This window comes from Micrasema longulum, unplaced genomic scaffold, assembly GCF_059751315.1.
Source record: "Micrasema longulum isolate JH-2025_06_02 unplaced genomic scaffold, ASM5975131v1 h1tg000133l, whole genome shotgun sequence".
Lineage (NCBI taxonomy): Eukaryota > Metazoa > Arthropoda > Insecta > Trichoptera > Brachycentridae > Micrasema > Micrasema longulum.
In genome coordinates, this window is record NW_028277339.1 from 1,551,793 (window position 1) to 1,575,431 (window position 23,639).

The window sequence follows — 23,639 nt, forward strand, 5'->3', positions numbered from 1 at the left end:
TATTTGCAATTACTGCATACCTACATTTTTGTTTATTAAAAAATATCAATATTTAATAATACCTACGTATTACGTATATATGTGTATTATTTACAATAAGGCTCTAACAACTAATTAAGTATATTGCCATCATAATGTTTCTACAAAAGAGTAGGCAGAGAGGATTGAACGACACACCGCCAAAAAAGAAAACAATTGTCTTTTCATGCATATTTTGTGTTTATACATTTGAAATTTAATATCAGTGACAAACTGTTGATGTCGAACATATTTTTTAACAAAAAATATCATCTTCAAAGCCTTATCCGCACCGAATGGAACATAAGGTGCTGTAAGATTAAATTAAATGCAGCTTATCGCAACTTTTCCCTATAAAGTAAGGCGATCGATCTAACGTTTTAGGTGCTAGTTAAATAATGATAAAATATTACAGTGTGATAGAACCTATTAAACTATTGTTTCATGTTGACTATCACAGGAATTCAACCCGGGGTTTCTACTCAATGGCGAATGGTCAAGTAATGAAATATTCTTGCTTCTTTTACATTGTATTTATTGGAAAACATTCAATGTAAAAGTTTTTAAAAAGAAGAGAAAATGATATTAATAATCTGTATTGAAAAACTGACCCCTACCGATCACGCATTTTGTTTGTTTGTTTGGAGGATCTTTTAAACATGTATTCACTTTATTTTATTTTATTTCTCTATAATACGTTTTGAAACTTAAATTATATAAATAACATCTTTAATTTTAATACTGACATTTGGTAATAAGTCCGCCAATGTACTAATATAAATTATGAACAAGAAGTAAAATAAATATGCACCCACGTAAGACACTTTCTTACCTATTCATCATAATACTATTGTATTGTAATTCTCTCACAGAATTAGCCTCGTCGCGCGTCGGCGTCATTCTGTTGCAACCGATTTCCATAATATACGATTTGGTCTGGTTGCCCCTTGAGTAGAGGAGCAATATGAACGTGATGAAAACAAATGCCTTGCATAACGATTGGAAGCTTTGAAATTGAAATAAAACACAATTGTACACAAATACAAAAGATAATCCATCACGTCCTGTTTAGATAGCGGAGGTTTTAAGACTTATTTGCATAATACAAATTGAATTTTATTTTTATAGGGGGTATCATTAGAAAAATAGTTAATTATATATGAGCGTTTTAGAAATACCTATAGAAGAAAGATGATTATATTTTTATTGGATGTTTGCAATACAAAGTACCTGAGAAGTTTTTTTTGTGTACAATATAATGTGATTTATTATAGGAGTAACGTATATTTTCATTGCAAATGAAAAAAACAGCTTTAAAACAGATTACATCTCACATAAAAAAACTAAATTTGTACCATTAACTCTGTTCCCAAATGTATTGTACCTACCAGAAAAATATAAAATAATACTTTAAAAAAAAAACATAATTACTTTGCTAACAGAAGGTTTCTGAATAAATAAAAAAATACGGTAGAACTCTGTTTGTTTGAACTCCAGGCGGATTGCCAAATATCCAAATCGTCATTATTAGGAAATAAAAAAAGTCAATAAGTTTTGAATGTGATTCCAATTCGCTGTATTATTACAAAAGCGAAAAAATCTGGTAATCATTAATCCGGATAATTTGAGTTTTACTGTACTTCAAAACAGGGTATGTGAATAGTAGGTATCGAAAAAAGTTAATAATATACATAATAAAATATAAAAACAAATATTTAATTAGATACCTTTCTATAAAAACGACTGAAGCCTTTCTTTTTAAGGGCTATTGCCCAGGAATATTAGACCAAAAATAGCCATTAACATAAAATGTTTCATAGCCAGCTGATTTTTTGCACATGTGTTCTAGACTTGGTAGACCTTAATTACGCCTTGATAGAGAAACAACATCGCTTTTTCAACAAATATCAGTAATTTTGTGATTAAAAATACTCCAAATTATTCTAGCTGCTTGCGTTTAAAAGTTATAACGGTTTTAAGTATATAAAATACCACCAGACATCCTGTATAATAAAATATATCAAAACCCAAGCGAGGGAGGGGTGGGGAGTTTTCAGTAATAATTTAGTACCACATCTAGAACACATGTGCCAAAAATCAGCTGGTTATGAAACATTTGATGTTTGAAACCTAAATTCCTGGGCTATTAAGCTTTATTGCGTAGAAAAAGCGTTCCAAATTTTTAATTTGGTTCATAGTATACTGTAAAAAAACAACAGATGTGTAACGGTCGGTTTCAGTTTGCGCTTGCAATTCTCAATATGAGTATCTACGGTCCGTTGTATTGCTGTAAACTGTAACTGACTTCGTGGTTGACAATCATATAATGATTTTAATCCGTGTGGGCGACTCTATTAGCCTTGGCATGTTATTACTCTAAGGTTTTACTAAGTTTTTCAGATTTTTTAAAACTAAGTGCCCAAAACTCTAAATCAAATAGTTTTTAATAAAAATATACATCAACAATTCTTCCATCTGTTGATTTTAGTTAAGTTAAAGAGCTGAAACCTGTGCGCAAAGTGGCCACTTAAACCAGCCAATGACAGGTCATAAGCCCTGTAAATGTTCTCCATCACTGTTGTAATTTGTTAATCTTAATGACTCCCAAAAGGGTTAAATCCATTCTTCTGTCTAAAAACATTTGAACAAACTCAAAATACTGGTATATTCACTCTACTACTCGTATATTCATACAGTGATTCGTTTTGCACTTTTTATCAATTTCTATATTATTTGTGTTCATACACCAATGAATGGTATAATATTTACATATGGAGAAGGCGCGTGCGGTGAATATTGTCAGTAGGTATGCTGACAACAAATAATCATAATCTTACTTTTAGTAGGTATGACAGTAGATATCTAATTAAAATCAATATTGCATAGAATCACTTTTGTATAGTGCGCTTGAGGTATTATATTACAAATTTGGTGCTTAATAATTGATAGTTGATTTTCTATAAATTAACGGAGCACAGGAGTAAATATTAGAACAGTGCCTAAAACTACAGATGTTCTTTAATTATGGCCAAATTACAATAATACACTATGTAAAACTGAATGCAATACGTTATTGGAGTATTTTTTTATTTGCTTTTCACGAGTTGGATGCTCTTATCTCTATGAATCTCGTAGAACAACACAACGTTATGGACCTTAATACGCGTGCGTGGAAATTAGAACATTTGCTATAGGATTGGACTCAAAATGAAGAGTAGTATCCAGATTCCAGCGTATGTAACGAATACTATCAAGGCCAAGGTACCTTGATATTTAGTACATTGATATGGGAAATACGCATACATATGGGTCTGTATGTGTACTGAAAATATTACTTAAATGTGTAAATCGCGTGCGCTTGTACATTTTCTGCGATAATTTTAGGAATATCTATAGATTATCATTTTTTAAAAATATTTATAATTTTAAATAATAAAATATATATTATTATTTTCAAATATTCAAGGGATGCGCCGCATCCACGCATGTATGGGCAGAACGTGCCTGATATGTAGGTACATTCTTAAAACATAACACGTGATTTTGTTTGCTTTTTTTGTCTGAATTGCTTTTTTATTTACTTTCTTTCTAACATGTGATAAATATTTTGTGTATATTTTGTAACTTTAAGTCAATTTAAAAATGATTTGTTCAATCCTGTAAAAATACTATTTTATATTATATATTTATTCATAACCTACATATATTGCGATATTCTTAGATTTGTTTTCTTTTTCTTTCCTTAAATTTAACTTTATGTAATATTTTGTAAATTTTAGTTTATTATGCTCTCTAGTACAGCTTTCTTTTTCTAATATAATAATTGGATGGGGAGGAGCCTATAATAATCATATTAAGGCTTTAAAAAACCGTACAAAAACTAAATATAAAAATTGAGCTTCTTAAAAATTCAACTCTTCCTTCCAACCAACTATTACAGGAAGGAACTTTTGAAGCTACGAGTAATCTATTGCCAACAATGTCTAAAATATGTTTTTATAAATAGATCTAGTCAAATACTGAATAGTTTACTTGAAATCCCTTATTGTAAATCCAGACTCGGGCAAAGACACTTATTTTTCATAGCTCCAAAACTATTAAATGCATTTTATAAGGACAATAAGATAGAGATTTATCATTTGAATTTGTTTCGATTTGAATTTTTGTTGAAATTATGGATGAAAAAATCAGATTTATACAGCTTCTTTTTATAAATACCATATAACTTTCATTATAAATTTTCTCATTTTTAGTGTCAAAAAATAGCGTTCAAAGTGTATCAAAATCATTTTAATTATTTTTTCATACATTTTCGAGGAACTTCGCCATACAATTAAATGCTCTAATTTTTATCGCGCGCATGCAAACTTTCTTATACATAATTTTCCGTTGCACTGACCTTCCTCATTCTAACTTAGGGTCGAACTAGCGACCGCGGAATGGAAATCAGCTTGACGACAGTTGTCACCGAGGGCAGCTGGGTCCGTCGTATTATTTCTATGTTTTTTACAAAGTCAAACTGGTGTTTGTCGTAATCTTTGTCATAATCATGCATCTTTAATCTAATATTATTTTCAGAAAACAAATGCTCGCTAGCTACACTCCTACTAAATTGCATAATTGGTTTATTTCAGCAAAGTCAGTGTTATTATTTATTTTCATACTTTTGCAGAATCACACAGAAGCATAGAAAAAATGTTATAAAAAAAATAATAACAGTTTCAACTACGCAAATAATATGATAATTTATGAAGCATGCGAAACACACTTTAAAGGTTTTGCCATGTGTGTAAACAAATAAACGATCACAAGACCAATTGAAGTTTGTTGACTTTTACTGTCATTAAATTGAAATAATTTTATGTAGACGATAAATCCACATATGTGCAATAATTACGTGATATTTTAAGAAATTAAATATATTTTTAGTAGATAGATACAATTTTAAAATTTTCAAAGAATTGGTAACTTATAAATGTAATTAGATTTTACAAATGAAAAATCAGTTTTTGCTTCTATTTGTGTAATTGTGGAAATTTTGTCATGAGGAAGAATGATAATATCCTACAATATTTTGAGTTTGTCCAAATTTTTGTAGACAAGGACTGGATTCAACTCCCTGGGGAGCTGTTTATATTAACATATTACAACAGAGATGAAGACCATTTAAGAGAAGGTAATATAGAGTTCCAGGCATCTACAGGGCTTACAAAATATTGTTGATAAATTACCTGGTCCATGAAGAAGTATAGAAATTGAAAAAATAATATTTTCAGGCGTTGCCTAGTATGTAGGTGAAATAATTCAATTCGTTGAATCTCACCTGCATAAATAAAGGTTTCAGCTCTTTAACTTCACAAACATCAACAGATGAAAGAATTGAAGGAATGTTCAAATATAGGCAGAATGGTGAATGTTACACAGTGTGTAAAGTGGCCACTTAAACCAGCCATTGACAGGTCATAAGCCCTGTAGATGCCTGGAACTCTATATTACCTTCTCTTAAATGGTCTTCATCTCTGTTGTAATATGCTAAGATAATATCCTACTTAGCCCTCTATATTATTTGCCAAAATCACAGTGAATTGAAGCCATAGGGTTAAATTGAATTAAAATAGCGGTTTACGAAATTGAAAATAAATAAAGTAACCATCTTCAGTAAAAACACTAAACTTTGGAGCATTGTGGAGAGATTAAACAAAAGTAAGTAACAATAAAACCACAATAAGAATCATTTTTTCCACTACTCCATGCCAGGCAATCAAGCCACAAATCATGCTTTGATTTATCCATGAATTGCTTTCTCGTGCGCCAGGAGCAAATCCTTTATTGATTTGTAGATATACGTAAGTGATATTAGGATAATGGTATTTGAGATAAAATAGACGGTTTACTGTCCCCTACGTTTCCTGAATGAAATAATAATTGAACTAAAATTCTACGCTATGTAAAGCAATTTTTTTTTTCGAAAATGTACGTACCCATTTGTTTGAAAACAATTCATTTTCATCTTTCCATTTTTCTTCTGATGAATAAATAAAGACTGAGAAGATTTTATGGTTTGTACATGTAGAAAGAAAAATATTTACAACTGTAGTTGGATGCTAAAAAATAGGTAGACCAGATAGGAATGTTTTAAAAAAATTTACCTAATACTAGCTTTTACCCGCGGCTTTATTTTCAAATAATGTTGATCATCCTCTATCTATCTATCTGTCTATCTATATATATATATATAAATATAAATGAATCGCCGTGTTGCGTCTAGCAAAAACTTGAAAATGGCTTGACAGATTTACGTGCGGTTTTTTGCAAAATTTTCTAATTCACGTACTCAAGGTTTACAAATAATAACATCTTCAATATATTAAGTAGAAAAAAGGTTGAAGTATATATGTGTTTTCATAGATTTTCCAGAGTTGCATTCGACTGAAATGCATATTCCAAAAAAATTGGAGAATATTTTTTTTGTGTGAATTTAAAAAGTTTGTATTTTAACGTTTACAAACATAAATTATTTTCAATGGATACTGGTTTGATTAATTTCCTAACAATTTCTTAATGTGTACATGTAAACATATTTTTAATGGATTTTTAGTAATATTAAAAAAAACCGATATTCTAGACATTTTTTAAAAACGGATTCTTATTCAGATTGCACCTTTGCTGATTGGGAATATTAAGTACAAAAAAAATTGCAACATAATGAAATATGTAATGTTAAAACGATGTATTTTGTCATTTTTGCAATTGATTTTGGTTTCGAAATTGATATCAAGATCACATCAAAACACAGCTGGGGATTAAAGAATAACTAAATTTGCGTTGGGCATGAGTTGAGTGTCTTAATTTAAGAAAGCTCAGGGTAAAACGCTGTCTGACTTTTCTTTATCAACATTCACGTATTTTCTCAATAGATTGTGGCCCTAGAGTAGTGATTTTTGCACGATTTTTATTTGCGCACGATAAGGCCTCTTAGCCAATCACACGTGGAGATAAAACAAAAAAACAAACCCTTATTACGAAATTATAAATAGCTTAAAAAAGGCCAAAATAAGTAACGTGTGTAATTAATTACAAAAAAATGTTTGTTCAACCAGCTAATAGCAGACAAGCTAACGTTCGGGCAGGACAACGTCTGTCGGGTCCGCTTGTTTTTAATATATATATATTTTTTTTCATTGCATTTTTTTTTTCAATTCGGGATGAATAATAAGTACCCTATTTTACTTCTCACCTCTCCTGCTATCCCTATGCAAAAAAAATGTCAATCGGTCGCATCGATGAGACATGAACGAAACACAAACAATCACACTTTTGTATTTATAATATTAGTTATAAACTTGACAAAGTTACTTAAAGTTAGGCCTAGATATCGTGGTACAAAACCATCAAGGTACGCTGCGTTTGGTGTACTAATGCAGTGACATATGCACCATTAGGCGCGGAAAGTGAATGATAATGATAAAATGTAGAGAAAATTAGGTCCATGATGTTTAATGTGTAAATATATTATAGGGTTGTTCGGGGTTCTATCGTTTCTACCTACCCCCACGGATAGACGACGTCAACGTTACGTTAATTTTGATTGGGAATTCGTTTAAATATCAATAACTGTTATTTCAACTAAGTTGATCATTTTACTTACACCCCGCCAGAAATAAACTCAGGATCTCAAGAATGATAGGCAAATGCGCCAATCACTTAACAACTAAGCGGACTTATTTACCTCCACTCGATTTACTTACTAAAGATTTTTACCTGCGAGCAGCCATCGAGTCGAAAACACTCGTCCAGTGTTCTGGTTCTACTTCACACACAGAACTGTATTTTTAATCCGTCTGGATACAGATAAATAAATTTAACGATAAACTTGAACGACTTCAGAATACATGCATAAGGTACATTTTTGGTCTGGAAATAAGTCTTTGGAAATATGACCGCATTTCTGATTATCGTAGGCAACTGAAATGGCTCAAAATTAGACAGCGGAGAGACTATCAGTCCCTCTCACTTCTGTTCAATGTACTTCATAGTTCTAACGCTCCTATATACCTGCGTGAAAGATTTCAACGCTTATCAATTCATGGTTTACCTCTTCGTTCTAATTTTCAAGGCACTCTCTTAATACCCATCCACAATTCCTCGTTCTTCTCTAACTCATCAATCGATCATCAATCGTGGAATCATCTCCCATCCACCATCAAAGATGTTACTACATTATCTATGTTTAAATCACGTCTGAAGAAACATCTCCTTTCTCTTCCTTAATCTCCCTCATTTCCTTTTTCCTCTTTTTTAGTTTTGCCCATTGAGTAATAGTTTTGATTTAAGTTAATTTATAAACAAATACGTTTATTTCTATTTTGATATACATATCTTTAGCTTTTTAATATTTTTTCTATTGAATATTTTCTGTAACTTGAATTATAAATATAAAACTTTTATTTTATTGGCTGGTTGGAAGAAATTGACATTTGGGAATAAGCCCGCCAATGTACAAATTACATTATGTACAAAAAGTTAAACAAATATATAAAAACATTATTATAAATTATTATTAAGTAAAAGACGTAGATGGCATCTTAGTAAAAAAAAAAACAGTTTTTTTTATTACAAACTAATCAAGATGTCTAATTGATTCATTAAAATACAGCGTTTTATGAACATACGTACTTCATGTAATTTGATTTTTAATAATTATTTTGCCTCAATATTAACTTCCGCGAGAAAACATAAATAATTAATGTTTGTGTCTCAATGGTTTAAGAGTAAGAAATTGTATTATGACTAGGTACATGGGAAATTAAAAGTTTTTTAATTAAAACTTTGTATATTTATTTAGGAACGACGATTACTTGAAATTTTTTCCAATGTTCAAGTTTATTTTCCCGAAATGAAACAGCTTCTACCGCGCTTAGTTTACAAATTTAGTTCATGCATATATTTTTTAATGGAACCAATAATATTCACTAAACTTTTCCTAGAATAAACTGATTTTATGTGTTGATATATCGTGATATGAAATTTAATACAGAATTCCAAATTAATTAAGAGTTGATCAATTTAAAAATACGATAAGAGTGCCTAAGTCCTTTCCCTTTCAGTTGCAATAAATTTCAGGCTAGTTACAATTTACTGCAAACGTACAAATGAATATTATGATTTATTCCTATTAAATTACTGTTACACTAGATAAAGATTTCTTTTTTTTGTTTGTAAGAGCTTAGATTTGAAAAGGGAAATAATGAAAGTTATTAAGTAATTCTTTACCTTGGATCTAAAAGTAAATCGAAATATTGGAGATGATTAATTTCTTTACCATTTTGTTGCATTACAATGAACTTAATGTGTTTCTTTTTTTGGGTGATACCGTGTGGGATGGATTTGTTCCGAAGTTTCGGCTACCATTGCAGGAGCCATCTTCAGGGTAAACTGAGTGAACAAATCCAACACACATGGTATCACCCCAAAAAAAGAATTTTCAATTGACATCGACTTTCTACGAAAAAAAAAATTTTTCATTGGCCCAAAATCTCCACCAACAAACAACAAAAAGTGAAATAAAGTGTCTTTAAATACCATTTATGTTTAGTTTTTTTTTGTAAATTAGTATTTTTTCAAATGTTTAATCAATAATACAGGCATATTTTTGAAAAAAGAGAATATAAAACTTTGCTTGTGGACCACTATTTTTACACGACTAGTTTTGAAATGACGAAGAATACCAGGGATGGTATTCCAAACGCTCTCGCGGCCGTATTATCTCGCGTATTGCGTCCTAAATACACGAGAAAAACTGTTTTCTCGTGCCAAAGAGCGGTTCAGAATAGGACCCCTGGTAGATAACGTATACTCAGAGTTCTGTATGTGAAGTAGAACCAGAATATTGGAAGACTATTTTTGACATGATGACTAACATTAGTGAAAATCCTGAAAAAGGAAATCACGTGGAGGTAAGTCCGCCTGTGGTAGGCGCCTTCGCCTCCCATGGTCAAGGTGCCGAGTTCGATCCTAGCTTACTATACGTGATTGGCTGGTTAAAGTGATCATTTTACACACTGTGTAGCTGTTTAATTCGATTTTGTTGAGATATTGTTCTTTTACGGTGAAAGCCTGAATGGTTTTATTTGGGCTAAACAAAAAATATTGTAATTTGATTTGTTAACTTTGTGGACGAATTTTTCTAGAATGGGTAAGTAGAAAGCGATTTTTATCTAGAATATTTCATTTTAATTTTATGTTATCCTAAGTTGCTATTAATGCAAAAAAATATTTCAACAATGTGGTGCCCCGTGTACTAGAGGTTAACGGATTTATTTGATTTACGCATCTGTGATACCAGTATCAAAATGTTATTATGAGACTGAAATTACTTTGAGATTTTCCTTGTCATTGAGTGACACCCCAGAAAATTCTTTTCCAAGCGGCTTAAGGAAACTCTCAGCGAACCTGTTGCGTGGAGCGTGACCTACTCGTAATACGCGTATATACCGGATTCAATTCCCTACGAAGGCGAAGGTTTGACCTATTTCGCTTCGTAGGCATAGCGTCAAAATTATTATAAACATCGCCTACGTTTGTTTGAAAATAATTCGTGAAATATTTTTTACTTTTCTTTATGGAATCAAAATACTTTGAAGAGTTTTTCAATATTTTTTATGTCAACAGGGTGTTATAGGATTTCTGTTTGATAAAATTTCTTTAAAGAGAGTATCGGGATAGCAGAAGTGTTAAAGAGTATTGTTGGAAACTCCCGGGCGGACTTGCGCGTAGAGCGGCGCGGCGTGGACCATAGAGCCTGGCGCTCTCCGTCCCGTACTGCCACTGCCTCCTATTGCAGGTGGGTAGAACGTAGAACTCGCAACGAGAACCTCTCAGTTCTCAGTGTCTCGCGAGCCGCCGACCAGCGTGGGAGGACCGGTATCGCGCCCTACCAGCTCACGATCGTACGTATTATTCAAATCGTTCGACATCATTCCAATCCGCACTCGTTTGTTTCGCGCTCACCTGTTTCTGCGCACTTGTTTTCTGCCAAATTCTATTAAAATTTTGCCGCCAGATTTCACGCGAAGGAAGTCGGATAAACATCGCTTATCTTTGTTTACAGATCGTTTGTTGCATATATTCCGCACAGAAGGCGGTCGTCGCGAAGTTTGTTAATTTGCTGAAACTTTTCGTATTTCGATTAATTTCGGCAGACGTGAATAAGATAAAAGCAATTTCATTTCGCACGTTATTTTGCAATCGTTTCGTTCTTACGATGGTAATTACAGAGGCGATATAGTGTGTACGAGAATAGAGAGGCAATTGCAGTGCGAACAATATTTTAAGTGCAGTGTTTATATTGTTTAATTAATAATCATGGCAACGGAGTGGCTAACGGCGATAGATAAAAGGTAAGATCAGTTTCAATGTTTGTTTTGCATGACGAACTGCATTCCTGTTGAGAATATACACATATCTAAACGTTTTATTTGTACAACAATAAACAATAGAACGAATTATTTATTGATACGTTATATGTACAGTTTGCTATCCCTCTCATGATGTATTTAGAGATATAAAGAGAGAATTACACCCTCACATTAGTGTCGCATATTAAAGCCTTAAACAACATTTGACAAGAAAATACACAAGTTTTTTATAAATAATTAAGGTTGTGAAGTTACTTTAAATAAAAATATTCGAATTATGTCAAATTAAGTACTTATAATTTATTATTTACAGGTAATATGAGGTACGATTTTTTATTGTTTGTAAGATTTATTAATAACAGAAAAGGTAAAGTTTGTTTTCTTCGTGATTCAAAACGGTTTGGTCAATTAAGTTATCACACTGATTATTTAGAAATTCAAATCATTTTCGTCATAATTTAATGTAAAAATATTGAATAAAGAAATGTTATTGTCAAATAGTTTGTAGTTATGGTGGAAAGATAAATGATCGGAGAAAATAATATGTAGGGTGTTTTTAAGAAACTTAAATTTGTTGCGACAGAGAGGGAAAACATCAATTTATCAATAGGCATTTACAGAGCTTTTGACCTGTCATTGGCAGGTTTATGTGACAATTTTACACACTGTTAAACATTCACCATTCTGCCTATGTTTAAATTTCCACATTTTCTCAACTCTTCCATTCCACTGTTGACTTTTTTGAAGTAAAAGAGCTGAAACCTTTATCATGTGGATGAAAGTCATCCGGCCGAACCATTTCACCTAAAGGGCAACGTCTAAAAACATTTTTTTAGTTTTTATAGTTCTTCATATACCAGTTAGTTTAATCAACAATGCTTTGAGTGTGTAAAAATGTTTGTAGACAGGCTGGATTTCCTCCCTAGGGAGTTAATAAGATCTAAATTTGTTGCCACAGAGAGGGAAAACATTTTTGAGAAGGGAAAATGGAAGTCTAGGCAGAAAATTTATTTTTCATTTATTTATTTTACTTTTGTACACAATGTTATTTTTACATTGCCGGGCTTATTGCCAAATGGCAATTTCTTCCAACCAACCAATAAAATAAAAGTTTTATTTTTATAATTCAAGTTACAGAACATATTCAATAGAAAAAAAAGATTTAAAAGCTAAAGATACATAAAATTGAAATAAACGCATTTGTTTATAAATCAACTTAAATCAAAACTTTTACTCAATGGGAAAAATAAAAAAAGAGGAAAAAGGAAAGGAAGAGAGATATATATTAAAAATATTTTTTTCAAAGGAATAACCCGCTAAGCCTCTTATTTAAGGCTTGTCAGCAGGTGGAATAGAGGGGATATGGAAGGAGGTAATGAAAAATACACTACAACACCCAGACCAATTGAGTGCACTTGCAACTATAATGCAATAGAAAGGAGATGTTTCTTCAGACGTGATTTAAATATAGATAATGTAGTAACATCTTTGATGGTGGATGGGAGATGATTCCACAGTCGAGCCGCATGGACACTATATGAGTTAGAGAAGAAAGAGGAATTGTGGATGGGTATTAAAAGAGTGCCTCGAGAATTAGAACGAAGGGGTAAACCATGAACTGATAGGCGTTGAAATTTTTCACGCAGGTATATAGGAGCGTTAGGACTATCAAGTACATTGAACAGAAGTGAGAGGGAGTGATAGACTCTCCGCTGTCTACTTTTGAGCCATTTCAGTTGCCTACGATAATCAGAAATGTGGTCATATTTCCTAAGACCAAAAATGTACCTTTTGCATGTATTCTGAAGTCGTTCAAGTTTATCGTTAAATTTATTTATCTCTCTGCTCACAGCTTAAATCAGTCATGAAAACAGCGTATTTAGATGTTAATAACTTCCTAGGGAGGAAATCCAGCCTATCTATAAACATTTGGGCATGCTCAAAGCATTGTTGTTTAAAGGAAATTAACTAAAATTTTCGGCTGTCGGATTTAAATTCCTCTGGTTACTGTTATAAGTTTTGAAATACACGAAAAATATAAACAAATTGGCAAAGTGATCCGTAAAGGATCCTTGGAATTACACATTTATGTAAAAAAAGCTTTATGTAAGCATTCCAGAAAATGTAGTTTTGATTGATTATAAACTTCTTTTCCGTGTTATATTTGTTCATTCGTTTTTTAAATTCTGATTTGGAATTTTTATGTTGATGCTTATAATTGCATTAAGATATAAACTATTTTCGTTCGTTATGATAAGTTGAAAACTCCTATTACATAGACATGGCGCATTATTTGTATGCTTTGAAGTAATAGTATACAGAAGTGATGGTATAAAAATGACTTATTATTATTTTGATTCATTGCCTGTTTTACATGGGCAACCGTAATACAGGTAAACGTCAGTTTACGCCGGGGTTCCGTTCCGAGAGACACCGGCGTACAAAAATCGGCGTAAAATGAACACACACGGCAATAGAATAAAACAACTTGTAAAAGTGTGTCTGATATTAGAATCGCCGCGTCTATTGTCGTTTGGTGTCGGCCAAACCGAGCAACCCTACGCCGCCATTGGCACCAACCGGCGTAGTTGTAAATCGGCGTAAATCAAACCGGCGCAAAACGAAGTTAACTTGTATATTGTTAACAATTTAGCATACTACAAAGACCGAGTAATGTTAATGCAAACAACATATATTTAATTTTACATATCGATCAACGTAGTCATGAACATGAGGTGATTACACACTTACAATTTTACTACGAAATCTTTGAAATAAAACGAATTATTGTATGACTAGTAAAGAAATGATAAGATAACATTTAATTTCCCAATGAGGATATTAAGTGCTACGGAAATTGGATTTAAAAAACCTTTTCATAGCCACGGTAAAGATTAGTGCATTCAAGCTTCTTTAAAATATATGAAAAAAATAATAAAATTACGTCTTTCTAAAATAGAGTGTTGTTATAGATTTTCGGTTTCAAGGAAACCAACCACCAATCAAAACAATTCACAATAAAAAAATACCTATGAACTTCTTCTTTGATATACAGAGAATTAAAAAATCGAGAAATATGCTACAATTTTATCAAAGCAGATTTGTATTCTGCCTCCAGGCGGATGAAGAATACAGTTCTGTGTGTGAAATAGAACCCGAACCTTCGACCAGCGTTTTCAATTCGATGACAGGTGAATATTTTGAATGAGGAAATCGAGCGGAAATAAGTCCGCCTCGTTGTGTAGTGGCTGGCACGTTTGCCTACTATTCTTGAGGTCCTGGGGTCGATTCCAGGCAGAGTGGACGTCAAATATGAAATTTTTCATTGCTCCTGGACTGCACCCAAAGCGCGGGACTGATCAAATTATCTTCATGTAACAGATGATCGAAATACGCTACATTTGGTTTACAAATGCAGTGCCCTATGCATCACTGGGTGTGGAAAGGGAAATGATTATGAAAACAAAGAAAATAGCTCTTATAAACATCAATTTCGATGCAACTGAAAAAAAAAATACCATCATCATCATTTCATCTTCAATCGCAGTTCATATTGATCATTTTTGATTTGAAGATCAATATTAATCAAATGTAATTGTGTAAAAATACATAAATATTTCATGTCAACCATGCCGGGAATCAAACGTAAAACCTCTTGCATAGTAGACAATCGCGCTGACCACTACACTACGAGGCCAACAAACGTAGTTAACGTTTGCGTATTTCATTAGAAATCATCATACAAATTAACAAATAAATATCTGTAATTTATACTATTTGTAAACTGACATATTGAATTATGTTTTTTTCGTGCAAAAGTATCGTGTAGGCAGTTAACTACAAAACGCCCACACATTGATATAATAAATACCTAATACATACACAATTCATTATCCTTGAATTAAGTATGTGATTTTTGTTCCTCTTACACCGTGTGGCGTCCATCATGTGGCTACTATAATCAATAAACCCTGACATTTTTAAAAAATAAAATGATAAATACCTATTTTAGGTAGGTACTTTGTATTTTACTTTGAACTAATTCCTAAAAGAGCAGTGCCGTTATCTAGCGGCGGTAATGTAGAGGTGGATGACGTCATTAAAACGTTGTGCAGACCAGATTACGCAGGTTTCCTATAGAGGGTTGATTGTGGGCAGAACGTCAAACATCATCATCATGCTGACGACCGTCATAGCGGTACTAACAGTTGAGGAACATTTTTTCCTATTTAGCGGTGGATTCTTTTGTGTTTCAAAATGAGTGCAAACGTGATTTGGACTATTAAAAATTACCGAATTTGGACAGAAATCAGTTGAGACTGATCAATCACAAAGTTAGCTAATCACATCCTGCTAAGCCTAACAGGCGTAAAAAAAAAAATCGTTTTGCGTTTTATTTTTTGTAATAGATTTTCGATGGTCTAACATATTTACCAAACCAAAAAGTCGTTTCTGCTTCTCAAATATGAGATGTGCTTTTGTAAAAAAATAAAGAAATAAGATCGGCAAAGCAAAAAACAGTAATCCAATGTATGTAAAATTTGCAATTCAGCAGATACGACATTTAGCCTTAGCAGGACGGTATATTTTACAGCAAGGGCCGTAGGTATTCAGGTCGAAAATCCCAAGCGCAGTGACGTTACAGGTATGTTAAACCAAATCAAGCCAAAAAAATGAGAACGCTTTCGTTCTATGCAATTTGTGAAAATCTACCTTAGGGCGCTGTACCGTAAATAAATATCCCAGCACGTCTTGCAGCTACAGAGCGCATGTACAGTTGAAATTCTGGACCCAGTTTACAAACTTTAGTTATTTAATAGTTAATAGCATTTACATATTGAAGCTAGATTACCAATCGCCCTACTTTCGCCGCGCGCATTCGTGAGGTCGCAGTGTAATGTTGCTTGATGGGGAAAAAAAAAATCATAACTCAAATGTAAGGTAAAAAAAAGATATCTGTTATTTTTTTTTTTAAATATTGTGCACGCAGAAAAATTGATTGACACAGCAGAGTAGATCAGTAAAGGGCCATTTAATAAGAGTAACTTTAAACTTAAAATATAAAACAAATTTTATTTTACATAAAACGGATATTTTTATATCATGTTAAATAATATTTAATGTTTTAAAATAATGTCGGTCAAATGTCTACCACAGAATTGTTTAATCTGAGATCCAATTTTCATTAATTCTCTCATAAGAGGAGCAAAGTAGGGTAAAAAAATTTACTACCCTGGCAACACTAACGAAATTTCCATTTTGTTTCTTCGACAATCTGACAGATGGAAAAAATTTTCAGTTTTTAAGTAATGCTTTTGTTATATACACATTTATTTACTAATTACACATGAAATGTGATTGCATCCTGTTTCTTAAAAATTCTAGCAGTATTTTTACACTTTAAAAGGACACAACACGGCATAGTTGAATTCAAATCAGGAGTTGCGTACTGAGCGACGTCTACAAATAAACTAATAGGTCAAAACGTAAGCCAACTCTTTTATGAGTAGTTGAGTCATCTTCTGTTTGATGTGCGTATGCGGTTTCTGGACTATTCTTAATTCTATGGTTTAAACATTACGGTAAAAAATATAATTTTTTATCATAAATCTTTTACTCATCTTCCATTTTCAATTCATTTTATTTTTTTCATTTTCGATGTAAAAAAATTGTTTAATTTTGTAAGTTCAAGATTAAGAAACTTTTTTTAATTATTAAATTTAACCCAATCTAACCTAATGTCACATAGCAAAATAAATTAAATTAGAAAACAATTATTATTGTTGTATTAACATCGTCCTAACTTAACACAGGACTTTTAGTTCCATGGTGTTGGGACTTATGTCTCAAATAATGTGTAATAAACTGACTTGAAGTGAATAAAAAAAAAAAATTAAGAGGCTAAGCGACGTTCAGCTCTTTCGTTATTATTATTATTCTTTATAAAGGATTCATAGAATATATTATCGTCAAAAAAATTATAACTTTAAAATATAAATCAATAAGGTAAATTAAACCTATCAAACAAATAAATTTGATTCTATGACACAATTTAAATCAAAAAACTAAAATTAATAAATCTTAATCAATAGTCACGAATCTTATGCCAAGCTGTCTTGTTCTGCAAGTATTCTTCGACTCTATTAGTAACTCTTTCCAAACAGGTTGTGCTTGACAAGATCTTTAAATTTTTTTGTTGGCAAAGCCTGAATTTCAAGAAGTACCTTATCGTAGTCAGTTTTAGAGGCAAAATAATGATAATTTTTTTGCAGTCTAGTAGTGGGCACAACTAGCATATCTTTATTTCTAGTGAACCTGTAAAAAATTTCTGTTTCCTCTAAAATCAACAAGTTTTCAATCAAGTTTTCATAGATATATTGACATGTAACTGTCAATATATTGATTTCTTTAAACATATATTATGGAAATTCTCGGGGTCTCATATTGTAAATTGCACTAACAGCTCTCTTCCGCAGCACAAAAACAGAATCAACATCTTCAGCACTTCTCCACAGCAGTATACCGTAAAACATAACGCTGTGGAAGTAATTGAAGTATACCAACCTATCTGTTTCCACATCAGCAAGATGTCGAATCTTTTTAACTGCGTAGGCTGCAGAACTAAGTCTGTTCGATAAATTAGCTATGTGTGGACCCCATTGAAGCGTAGAATTTAATTTTCTACCCAAATAAACGGTGGTATTCACAAGATCCAGTTCTGTGTCTTTAAGTTTTACATTAAACATAGTTTGTTTGACATCACGTGTCACAAATCTAATACATTTCGTCATTTTTTCGTTTAATAATAAATTGTTGGAATTAAACAAATTCAACAATTCAACAGCATTGTTCATGTCGTCAATAACCAATTGGTGTCGTTTTATTTTGAAGAGAATCTATGCATTATCTGCAAGTAATACGATCTTCTGATTTTTATTTACAAGATGAGGTAGGTGATTAATATAGAAGAGGAATAGGAAAGGTCTTAAAATGGAACCTTGTGGTACACCCATTATAACAGTAGACCCTTGAGATCGTGTTCCAGCTACATCACCTCATTCTATCACTTAAGTATTAAGAAAGAAGATTTAATGCAGAACCTCTAATTCCATAGTGGCAAAGTTTCCTGACAAATGTATCATGCCGAAAACAGTCAAATGCCTTAGACAAATCGCAAAATCCTGCTTTCAAAATTTTTGCTGAGCGTCCGTAAGCCATTCGATTAAATGCCGTCATTCAGTGGCTGAATTAACTTTTTGGCGGCGACGTATACAATACCTACAAAATTGGTTAAACACGCATTGGAAATAATGAAATCGCTTTTTCCAGAATTGTGGTTTAAAGTCTTATTCCTGAACACGGTTTTTTATTATATGTGTAAATATTTCTTCAAAAAATAAAAGAAGATTACGAATGACATTAAGATTAAGGTAGGTTCAGAAAAAATAAAAACGAGTGTGATAATTTAATATTTTTTTCTATCCAAATTCAGTGGGTTTATTTCAGTACACTGTCTGTAATGATTCTCCAAGAAACTGAGCTTATCTAGAAATAGAAATACAGCCTGCTTAGCAATTTCATGAATTTGTTCGAAGCAACATGATATATGATATTTATTTGCTAATTTTTTGCTTAGTTGTGTGAAATAAATATCAACACTTTAGGTATGTAAGTGAATTTCGTAAGATTATTTATCCATATGTCAAATTAAGCGATTAATAAATATAAACCGTTAATTTCCGAAGTAGACATTATTTGTACGACACGAGTTTCTCCAGGGTATGCTTGGGTACACCAGTTTAAAGACTAGAAGGAATGTGTATTTGACTACACATTTTTATCGATTGTTGCGCGTTATTGTCAATAATCCTGAGATTATGATGAGCATTGGTTTGTATGCTCCTGATAAATACCTAAGACAGCGTCAGCATATTTTGTTTCATATTCCTGTATCGGAATATGAAACAATCTATGCTTGTATTTGTATTTATTTTGTTTTTTGTTTTTTTGCACCACAACAGGCCAGAAGGCCTAATTACAGTGGTAAATTACATCACAGAGCACCCAGGCTTGAGAAAAATCACATTTTATTTTTTTGTGTTCTCATCGGGAATCGAACCCGGAACCTTCCGTGCGTGAGTCAAGCGTCTTGACCACTACACCACGGAGGCCGCCGTGTATACAAGACCAATCTGGCGATGGTTATTCCTGTTGGAAAAGCTACCGCTATGCTGAACAACATCGCTCTGGATATTGATCTGTTCCATGTATCCGAAGAGGTTTTCCGGAGCAGGATTCTCCCATTACTTTGACATGAATCTCTTTCATATATATTTTTTTCTTTTTTATAATATATACGTTTTGAATGTATGTTTGTAATGTATATGTTATATTTAAATAAATGAATTGAATTAAATTGAACAGTAATGCAGTGAATATACATGTACAAACGAAAAAAACATAACATAAAACCAATAACAGATATCCATAAAAATAAATTATACATAAACAAGTAGGTATAGAAGTAAAATTCGTTTGTGTGTGTGAGAGAGAGGGTGAGAGAGAGACAGGGTGAGGGTCTGTGTGTGTGTATGAGGGTATGGATTAGGGTGTGAATGTGAGGGCGAGGGTGTGTGTATATGTGAATACGTATCAATTTTGTATTGAAAAATTAGGGTGCACAAGTTAGAATTTGTAAACATTACACAATTATTAAATTAAGAAATTGTAAGAATAATTGAACGTAGTTATACAGAAAGCAGCCAGCCATAGAAAAGTGAAACTGAGATAATAGCCAATTGAATAATTTATATAGCGCCATTTTTGTGAAAATCACCTCAAGGGCGCTGTACAATTAATAAATATCCCAGTACGTCTTGCAGCTACAGAGCGCATGAACGGTTGGGATTCTAGTATAATAAAACAATAGTGAAATATAAAATGTACACAATAGTTAGAATGTTTTTGACTGTAACAAACGATAAACAATGAATACATATGTTTTTTTTATATTACAAACAAGAATCTTATGATGTATTGGACCAGTTTAAAAGATTTTTAAAGTACCATAAGATTTTTCTAGTTTTGTGGGCGTTTTCTGCAAATGAAGAAATGCCGTTTTTGTGATCGACACCTTTTTTTGAAGACGATTAATACAGTTTTTTGTATCTGGCTGTTTTTGGTGGTTCATTAATTTACATGTTTATTAACATCATCCCTGGCTGTTTTTCTGGCTGTTTAAAGCAAAACATAGAATCGACCTTACTGCACCCGATAACATCAATATCTCATTTTTCCAAAATTGTGGACTGGCTGCTTTCTGCTTAACTACGTTCAATTGTTAAATAGAGTAGAGTACGTAAACGAACACAAACAGTGTAAAATATCAACAAAGGCCTAAAGACTGGTATTGCTCGTATTTTCTTTACCAAGCTTCATCTTATCTATCTCAATTAATGGTTTATGTTTTTTAATGGAACAAGTCTGAGAGATTTATTTCCCATCTCAATACGCCAAATGTCATTCATTGCCTGCTTGCCTTTGTTAGTATTAAACGTATATAGGCACGCCTAGGGATGATGTTAATAAACATGTAAATTAATGAACTACCAAAGTTTTGACGGCACAAATATTTTATTAATTAAGTTGATGCAAGTCCTTATAGTAAGGCAAACCCACCGTCAACTATTCCAGAAATTAATTAAATTATAATACGTCATACAGGAGTAACTGAGAACAGTAAAGAATGAGAAGTTTTTGTCAAATATGTGTGAAATATATAAATATATATTTTTTTTATTTAAATAATATAATTATACAGTTTTACAATTTAAAAAAAAATTCAAATGTTATATTTTTTACTAAAACTAAAATCCCACCAAGTGACTTTCTGTAGCATGTTGGTGGAGATTATATTTATACTAACTTATATAATATTATTTCTTCTCTTGAGGTGCCTTGTCAGGTCCCCCGACGTTGGCGATCACTACAGCGAAAGCATCTCGGTCCTGCGCTACTCTTGTATTCCGCAGCCAGGACAACTGCTTATTGGATGTATTCGCCATAGTTCCTGGGAAAAGATGACCAGAGTGGTTTCCCGTTGCCTTCTCTGGTGGATTTTTCTGTCGGGGTTACCTTCCCTTAGCTGGTTGGTTCTGGTTTGGAGGCGCCAGAAACTCGCCTTTCACCCTCTCGTTATCTGCTGTGATCACATCGTTATGAGTGTGATCTAATTGCCAGGGTTCGCGACGTGGACGCTAACGAGTAGGACTAGTCAGTAGTGTTGCCGGTGGAATGCAACTGGGCGTTTGCAGCATTTTATAGAATCACACCTTCTAGCAAGATGTGGCTCACTGTGATCCTACTGACAGTTAGAACCCCTATTATTTACATTTATAAAAACAATTAATAACAGATATAAATTAACAGCCGGAAAGATCAGAATATACATGTATATACAAGTAATAAAATATAAATTTATTTTTGAAGTACAAGAACATATATGAAAACTTAAAATATTTACACATAAGCCACTATTCGTATATAAACTTTTGATCGAGTAGCCACTCTCTTATTTTGCTCTTGTTACAATGAGAGTAAAATTTAAGTTCTTTGGGCAATAAATTAAAAATGCTGGTTATAAATATTCGAGAGTTCTATTACCATACTTATTACATACTTTTGGTACTACCAAGCCACCATTAGACGTGAAGCGTGTATTATGGTTATGATTGAGAGGAAATTTGAATGTATTACTATTAATTTGTTCAAAAAATGATGCAAAGCTACAGTAACCCTCGAACAGGCAGAGTTTTGATTATTTTGTACAGGAGATCATTATTACTTATTTGTTCGTAAATCTCTGCTGGTACAATTCTCTTAACTATTAAGCACTGTAGACCCTGGATCGTTTTTATGTTAGTTTTAGTCGAATGTCCCCACGACTTTATACCATATCTTAATATTGATTCTACTAAAGAAAAATAAATATTTTTTAGAGTGACTTTAGGCAAAATAAAAGACAACTTATAAAAATATAAAACTGCTAATTTATTATAGAAATTAAATACGAGTGATACTTTAATCCACAAATTTGGAATATCCAGTGACCGGTTTCATCGCTTTCGCGACATCTTCGAGAATGGTATCTATACTAAGAAATTTAATGTATTTATTCACATCAGAGGTAAGGATAAAGAATTCAAAATTATATGAGAGTAAATTAAATGAAGTTATTTTTGTCAAGAAGATCATTAACAAAGTGTTTCTGGTTAACTAATGAGTTGATATAATGATATTTGTAATGAGTTGAACAATTTTATATGTAACTAGCGGACCCGACAGACGTTTTCTTGCCCGAACATTGGCTTGCCTGCTATTACCTTGGAAAAATACTTTTCATTGATAAGTAGGTACCTGGGTACTTGTTGATGATTGAATTCCAAAACTAGAAAATATTAATATTCAAATATTGAATTAAAATAGGTACCTAGGTACTTACTTGAATTCCAAAAAATAAAATAATTAATTTTCAAATATAGAATTATTTTTGTCAATGTCAAACTCACCAACAAGGGTGCACTTTATTTATGAATGCGATTTTCGTAAATGTATTGTGTGTCAGTTAGTTTTTTTTTGTATTACCGAAAATCCAGTAAAAAGAAACAAATGGGAAGAAATTATAAGGAATGTAAGGAAAGAGTCTGATTGCGAATGTTGTTTGTAAACATTCAAAAACAAACTTTTTTTAAACACAAAAAAACAAAATCTTTCCATTTTTTTTGTACATGCATTTTCTTCGAATGCAATCCTTGTAGGTCGATGAAAAAAAGAATTATACTTTTAACTTTTTTTTCACAGATCCGACAGATAATTATAATATCTACGAACACGCACAGCGCAAAGATCTACATTACGCTGTTAAGCCGTTTAGGAGAAGTTCAGTGACATCACACGCACAGACAAATTATATGTATAAATATTATTTTCACCAGTCTCAAAGATGTATCACTCGTCTTTTATTTCTATAATAAATTACTATGAACTTCAATCAAGAATTTTTACTTACAAACTTAAATGTTTTAAACTGCAATTTTTTTTGGCAATTAGTATTTCTAAGTTATTACGCCTTGTGTCGTTCGCACTCTTTTCCGATGTTTCGGCTTGCGTTTCAGCGTCTATCATCAGGGTTGATGTCATTTGAGT

General features: G+C 32.2%; 1 protein-coding gene across 2 annotated transcripts in view; it reads left to right on the forward strand.

Moving 5' to 3' along the window:
- The first annotated feature begins 10,904 nt into the window (after positions 1–10,904).
- The window catches only part of Epac (Exchange protein directly activated by cAMP), a 489,842-nt gene continuing 477,107 nt past the window's right edge, over positions 10,905–23,639 (forward strand). Inside the window, exon 1 of one of the 2 annotated variants that reach the window (XM_088242316.1) lies at positions 10,905–11,417. In XM_088242316.1, the coding sequence (XP_088098442.1) occupies positions 11,383–11,417 (35 nt within the window). In that variant the 5' untranslated portion in view covers positions 10,905–11,382. The remainder of the gene's footprint in view (positions 11,418–23,639) is intronic. The other variant, XM_088242317.1, reaches the window with a different exon arrangement.